The sequence below is a fragment of the Pituophis catenifer genome, unplaced genomic scaffold (genome assembly GCF_029215685.1).
Source record: "Pituophis catenifer annectens isolate HBS135680 unplaced genomic scaffold, rPitCat1.0.hap2 SCAF_1, whole genome shotgun sequence".
In the NCBI taxonomy this organism is placed as follows: Eukaryota; Metazoa; Chordata; class Lepidosauria; order Squamata; family Colubridae; genus Pituophis; species Pituophis catenifer.
Genome location: NW_027256881.1, coordinates 323852664 through 323859734, shown reverse-complemented (window position 1 = coordinate 323859734; position 7071 = coordinate 323852664). Strand labels below are relative to the sequence as shown.

At 48.6% G+C, this 7071-nt stretch overlaps 1 protein-coding gene across 1 annotated transcript; it reads right to left on the bottom strand.

Annotated features, from left to right (window-relative positions):
• Window positions 1-671: 671 nt before the first annotated feature.
• On the bottom strand, window positions 672-6531 carry BMP4 (bone morphogenetic protein 4). The gene is made up of 3 exons (XM_070931667.1): window positions 6495-6531; window positions 4929-5374; window positions 672-1757 (listed from the first exon to the last, which is right to left on the bottom strand). The coding sequence occupies exons 2-3, from the start codon at window positions 5365-5367 to the stop codon at window positions 883-885; spliced, it is 1314 nt and encodes a 437-aa protein (XP_070787768.1). The 5' UTR covers window positions 5368-5374; window positions 6495-6531; the 3' UTR covers window positions 672-882.
• Window positions 6532-7071: the final 540 nt, after the last annotated feature.

Genomic DNA, 7071 nt, shown 5'->3' with positions numbered 1-7071 from the left:
GGATCCATGTGCAGTGGTCTCATAATAAATACTTTGGGGGTTTTTATTTTTAAAAAATGGATTAAAAAAAAAAGTAAACACCCTCTCAGAGTTGATCACAAGTACATACATGCATGGTAGCAGGACCAGAAAAACAAACTACCAGATAGTCCAACTGCGACCATTCCCTGCCAAAAGATTGGGATGTCACAAAAAGCTTTGTTTACAGAGGTGTGGCTGATCAGTGAAAACTAACAATTAAATCCAGCTATGTTCCTTTAAAAACAAATCCTAAAAACTGAAGTAAAAGAGGTGGGTAAAGGGAAGGTTATATGGAGATGGAGCAGAGAAACCCAATCATTCCCCAAATTACATCTACAAAAGGTTGGGGGACAGGCCAGTCAGGATAGTTGGCAATTAAGACAATTTTTAAAACAGTGGGGGAGGGGGGGCTGAGGGGAGGGAATGACTCCATATTCTTTCAACTGCCTGAGGGAAAAGCTCGGCAACCTCAACCTGGTCCTCTCTGGATAGTAACAAAAAAAATATTTAAAAATAATTTTATAAAATCTATTGGTTTTACCTTTAAAATAATGACTCGTTTTATTTTTTTTTATATTTTAATATGTCGTTATAAATATATCTTGCCAAAATATATGATTATTATTGTCAAAACATTTGCACATAAATAAGGTCAAGGAGAACGGATCAAGGGAGTTGTAGTTGTTACTGGATCAAGGGAGTTGTAGTTGTTACTGCGATAAAGAGGTTGATCAGGTTTGGCTTCCTCTGTGAAATCAAAGGCCATTCCCCCCCTCCCTTCATCCTGGGCACATTTTGGCCAGACTGGCTGGGAGATGGCAAGTGGAAGAGTCGGGGAGTACTCATTCCCCCCCTCCTCCTTTAACGACAGCCACAACCCTCTACCACCATTTCCTGGTAGTTCTTGAGAACAACTTTATCGTACTCATCCAAATAGAGCATGGAGATGGCGCTCAGCTCTGTGGGGACACAGCAGGCTTTGGGAATGCTGGAGTTGACGGAATTCACCAGAGTCTGCACAATGGCATGGTTAGTAGAGTTGAGGTGGTCAGCCAAAGGGAAGGGGCAATCCCCGTGGCAATAGAACGCTTGGTAGCCTGGGGGGGCCACAATCCAGTCATTCCAGCCCACGTCGCTGAAATCCACGTACAAGGCATGGCGGCGACAATTCTTCTTGCTCTTGCGCTGCCGCTGTGCATGCTTAGGGCTGCGTTTGGTCCTCCGGGTGAGCAGAGATTGGCCCCTGCCATCGTGGCTGAAGGTGACCAGGAGAGGCCGGAGGTGAGCCCATTCAGCATCCTCCAGACGGTCTCCTTGAGGTAAAGAGCGGCTAATCCGGACATGTTTGCCCTGGTGAGTCTGCGCGGGGTAGAGGTGGATGACCTCCACTGCCAGCCCGTGGTTGGGCTGGCCACCTGCGGTCCATCGGATGACTGCGGGGCTCACATCAAAGCTTTCCCAGCGGCTCACATTGTGATGCACCAGGCGTGTGTCCAGCAGTCTGGTGACCAAGTCCCCCCCTTGCAGGGGCTTCATCACCTCATAAATGTTGATCCGGTGGAAGCCTTTCTCCCAAGCCGCTGCGGTCACCGCGGCCTCCTCTTCCTCAATTTGCTGCCGGAAGAGTCTCAGCTCTGCAGAAGAGATGGGCTCGGTGGGCGGCACGCTGCTGAGGTTGAAGAAGAAGTGGAAGCGAGTGGGTTGGTTCCATGGGTTGGCCACGTGTTCCAGGTGTTCTGGGGGAAGGAAGAGACAGAGAAGAACAAAGGGGAAGAGGTTAGCAGGATGCACCAAGGAGGAGATGCAGTTTCGCAAGCCCAGAAAATTATAAACATTATATTAGCGACAGGATGACACCATGGGGGTGTGATTTCCCTGCTTTTGTGCACCAAGGTGGAAAGGATGCCCCTTCCCTTAAAGAAAATTCTCCATGCCCCCATTTTCATGCATTTTGTTTGCTTTAACAGAATAACAGAGTTAGAAGGGATCTTGGAGGTCTTCTACTTCAACCCCCCTGGCTCAAGCAGGAGACCCTATACCCATGATGGCGAACCTATGGCATGCGTGCCACAGGTGGCACACGGAGCCATATTAGTGGGCATGTCAGCTCAGCTCTGGGGCGCATGCACGCGCCAGACAGCTGATTTTCGGGCCTTCTGGGCCCACCAGAAGTAGGGAAACAGGCTGTTTCCTGCCTCTGGACGGCCTGGGGGTGTGGGGAAGGCCCGTTTTTCTTTTTTACCTGGCTCCAGATCCTTTCTATGGATCTGGGAAGGGCAAAAACAGCCTTTCCCACTCCCTCGGAGGCCCTACAGAGGCTGAAAGGGCCCATTTCCCGACTCCCGGTGGGACAGGAAGTGATTTTTTTTTCTGTCCCCAGTCTCCAGAGACTCCTAGAGAGTCTCCTAGAGACTCCTAGAGAGGCTCCTAGAGACTCCTAGAGAGATTCTGGAGGCTGGGGACAGCAAAAAACATCACTTCCTGTCCCACCGAGAGTTGGGAAATGGGCCCTTTCAGCCTCCGTAGGGCCTCCAAGGGAGTGGGAAAGGCTGTTTTCGACCTTCCCAGATGCATAGAAAGGATCTGGAATCAGGTAAGAAAGAAAAATGGGCCTACCAGGCCATCATGTGCCAGGAGCGGGGGTGGGTGGGGTTGCGTGTGCATGCGTGTGGGCACGTGCATGCGCGACCCTCCCCCCACCCCCCCTCTCCTGGCACGCGATGGCAAAAAGGTTAGCCATCACTGCCATTCAGAGAAATGGCTGTCCAATCTCTTCTTCAAAACCTCCAGCGTTGAAGCACCCACAACTTCTGGAGGCAAGTTGTTTCACTGATTAATTGTTCTAACTGTCAGGAAATGTCAAGCCACTGCCCATGATACATGTTAGAGGTATCCCATGGGGTTGCCAACAAGGCAAGTAAGTCATGGGAAAGTCCTGCTGAGATTTAACTTTTCAGCATAGAGTAGCCTTCTTAGCTGGATCCCAAACATGATTTCCTGGGAAATTAAGCCAACGAAAAGAAGATTGCAACCTATACTTCAATAACTGTTTAGTTGGAACTTAGCCCCGGTGAAATCAGTGGGGTTTCTATAAGTGTTATCATGCAGCAGCCAGGATGCTCCAAGGGGATACTGAGGCAAAATGTTGGATGCTTCGAAACAGACAAATTTGCCCAAACAAGCCTGGCAGCATCCTTTGCTTTGGTCCTACCTCAGTAACAATCTGCAGGGTGCTGCCAAAGTTCAGCCAGTGTACCTAGTCATGCCCTCTGGCCAAGCCTGTGAGTGCATATCTCTTGTCCTAATTGTATCATAATTCATTCTTGTATTTATAGAATGCCAGGCACATGCCCAGCCCTGGACACCATAAAAAGAAAAATGGACTGTGCCCCATGGAGGATGGGGGAGAATAAAAAGCAGAAATTGTGTCACATCTTTAGGAAACAACAAAAGTGTAACCCTTCCCAGGACTGCTTCAACTCCCACACTTCTGCCTATCTTTTGAAATAAGCTCTTCTCACGATTCCTAAATTGCAAGTTCTTTCAGAAGCAAGGGTAAGAGACAAATGCAGATCATGGGATGGTGGTTGGATAAGATTAAATATATCTCTTCTGAAAGGGAAAATCGGATTGTAAAAAACATTTCTCTAATGAAATATGCAGGCTTGCTTCTTTTTAAAAACTCCATGTGTTGTTGTTTCTTTTAATTCTTTGAAATAGATTCACTTACAATACACACCAGTTAGTTCACAGCTTTACAAAGTCCAGATTCCCAAAAATACAATCCTGGACAAGCAAATTAATACCATGGACTTTTCTTTAGGGAGTGGGAGATCTGAGACAAAACTCATGCTAGGAAATATTTGGGGGTCCAGTTATGCACACTCCTCCCCTCTTTCTAGTCATTCACATTGGTCATTAAAAAGGAGAATGTATGGACACCCACCCACCCAAAAATACAACAATGAATGAGTGGAAACAGTTTTATCTAAAGTTGGTATGGAAAGCAACAATAATTCCTACATAAACTCCTAAGGAGCAGGATGGGGGAGCGGGTAGCAATCCAGTGCAACCAGCGTGAAATCTGGAATCTCACTGCTGTTATCTGATGGAATATGTTCTTAGAGCTCCATGTGCAGGATGTGAGTGCAGACGCTCTCACTTTGTCTCTTGCACACACATACACACACATAGAGAGTGCATGCTCTACCCAAGCTACGAAACCAATGATAATTATTTGGTAATAGGAATAATTGCTGTTTTTATTACCATGCCAATTCTACCTGGATGCATTCTCAGTTGTGAAAGATATGGCTTTCCATATCTTTCCTTTTCTTATTGACGCCACGGGCACCCTGCTAACTGCTAAGACAGCAGGACAAGCACCGCAGGCTGTTATTTCCTAGGCAAAAAGCTTTTTTAAAAAAAATTCAAGGACAGTGCATTAAATATCCCACAAAGCAATCCCTCCCTTTTCTGGAGACTGCTAAATATGAAGAAATGAAAGGAGCCTCATCCTATGCCCTCCCTTTCCCAGGACAGTCCAAGCCAATCTAGACTAGATCCCTGAAAAAGCAAACTTTCAGTTTAAATCTACCACATCCAAAATGCAAATTGCTAGAAAGGCAGCAAAATATCAAGGGGGGGGAGTAAGTAAATCTGCCTACCTGCCCCTCCAGTTAAATTCCCAGGTGAAGAAGCTTCCAAAAAGCTGTTTCTGCAGCCTACTTTTCCTATGCTAGTCAATCGGGTTTGGGGGAGCTTGTTAAGGGGATGCTTCAGTTGCTGCTATGGTCACATTCCCCCCCTCCCCTTTTATTACTCAGAAGAGGCAATTCTGCAATCCCATCACTTCTCACTTTAATGGAACCACCCGAACCCACCTAACTCCGCATCTTGCAACGCACCTTCATGGTGAAAGCTTCTCACAGTGTTGGCGCGGCTGGTTGATTTCTCGGGATATTGGAGGTTGAGATCTTGGAGATTCTCCTCTTCATCCCCAGACTGGAGGCGATAGAGATCCATCATGTAAGAGGGGATGATGGCTGTTTTGCTGGGCTGTGGCCGCCGGCGCAGCCCAAACATCTGGAGGAGGGTGGCCTCGAACCCACGCAAGAGTTCATGGTTTGGGAACAGGCGGCGTGCAGTTCCCGAGGCGCCCTCCCCGTCTCCGTCTCCTCCTCCTCCTCCTCCTCCTCCTCCTCGCTGCTGCTGCTGCTGTTGATGCAAACCTGCAGCCACCTTCTTCTTCCCAGTCTCGGCAGGTATCAAACTGGCCCGGTTGGAACCTCCTAGGATCACTTGGCACAATAGAATGACCATCAGCATTCGGCTACCAGGCGTCATGGTGTCTCTGGGGGGGGGGGGTTATTGGAAGTGTAGGAGGGGGCAGGAAGCAGGGAAGGGAGGAGAAAAGGAACCAGAACAAGCAAACAAGGTTGGTGAAAAAAATAAAATAAAATAAAATAAAGCACCCAATAGCCTACACTTTTTGGGGGGGGGGGGGGGAATGCAGACAACAGCTTTTTTTTTTTTTTAAAGAAAAGAAGTGGCTATTAAAACTTTGGGCACAATGCCTTTAGGTCCCCCATCAAACGAATTCCCCACCTCTCTTTTCACCCGTCTGTTTCTATCGGACTATGCTGGCTAAAAACGCGATTGTCCTGGAAGAAGTTCTCAAAGAGAAATGCTTCCATTCAAATCCATCTCGGTGGAAGGATTGTTCCACCACCCCCACCCCAGCAGCCACCCACCCACCCACCCACCCCTCGCTAAAAACTCAAGACACTCCTCGATCGGAGTTGCCCCCTTTTGCAACGCAGAGAGGAAAAAAAACACGCGGGACGGGGAACTGCGGGGGTCCGACGCTTCGGTTCATTGTTAATAACCCTTCCCGTCGGGGCGCAGAGCGCTTTTTCCATCGGACGCGTTTTGGTGCTTATAACCTTCCCGGTTCGTAGACGCTAACCACTAGGGACCTGCCTCTCCCCCCCAACTCCCAACTCCCAAGGAGCGCTCCGGATTAAGTGCTTTGTGATCGCCGAGAGAGGGAAAAGTGGGGGGTGCGGATAAGGATGCCCCCCTCCCCACAGTACCTTAAAGGGCTTTTATCTTTTGGGGTGGGGGGGATGGAGAGAGGTTTTAATACATTGAAATAAGTAAAGCGCGGTGCTGCTATCCATGTTTATTCGGAAATAAAACTCCGGTCCGAGAGAGTTTGTTAGGTTCAAGGAAGCGGCTTAGGTTAAGTCTGCAGCCCGAACCGCTTCGCAGCGACTTGTTTTTCAGGTGCCGAAGAAATCAATTACAGAAATGGAAAATCCACAAGGAAGGCGTTCACTTTTTTTTTCCCTCTCTCTCTCTCTCTCTCTTACACACACACACTCACTCTTCTAGCCTTAAAATGACTCCTATGCTTTACATCAAAACCACAGGGGGAGGAAGAAAAAAAAAAACACGAAAGCGCTACTCACTGACAGAAAGCAAGGCATACAAAAACAGTCCATGGTTCTTGACAGCCAGCGTGAAACGCGACTCGTGGGAGGGGAAAAAAAAAACAAAAACAAAACTCGCCGCGCAGGGAAATCCGGAGTCCGCTTGAGGAAAAGAGGAAAATCGCTCTTGGATTGCTGCTGCTGCCGCCGCCGCCGCCGCTGCCTCTGCTGTAGCTATTACGAGTCGCTTCTCCGAAGTGCGGATAGGAACGATCGCTGGGACCTGATGCTCCGGAGTGGCTCCTGGAAAATGAATATATTTGAATATAATGAAACCCCCTCCCAACAGGCCGCTGCTTTTCTTCCAGCTCCAGGGAGAGTCACGTGGGCGGGAGAAGTCACTCCTCGCACCGGCCTGTCCGTCAGCGCAGCCCAAGCAAAGCACCGCCCTCCCCGCTTTCCTCCCCCCACCCCCCACCCCCCCGTACTGGGATTTGCAAGTGGATGTCCCACCCCCTTGGCCTCTGTCAATCTCTCGGTAACTCATTCATCCACTCACTTTTTTTTTTTTCTTTAAAAGGCACGGTCTTCTGCAGGGTTGACTTTAATCCGAGTG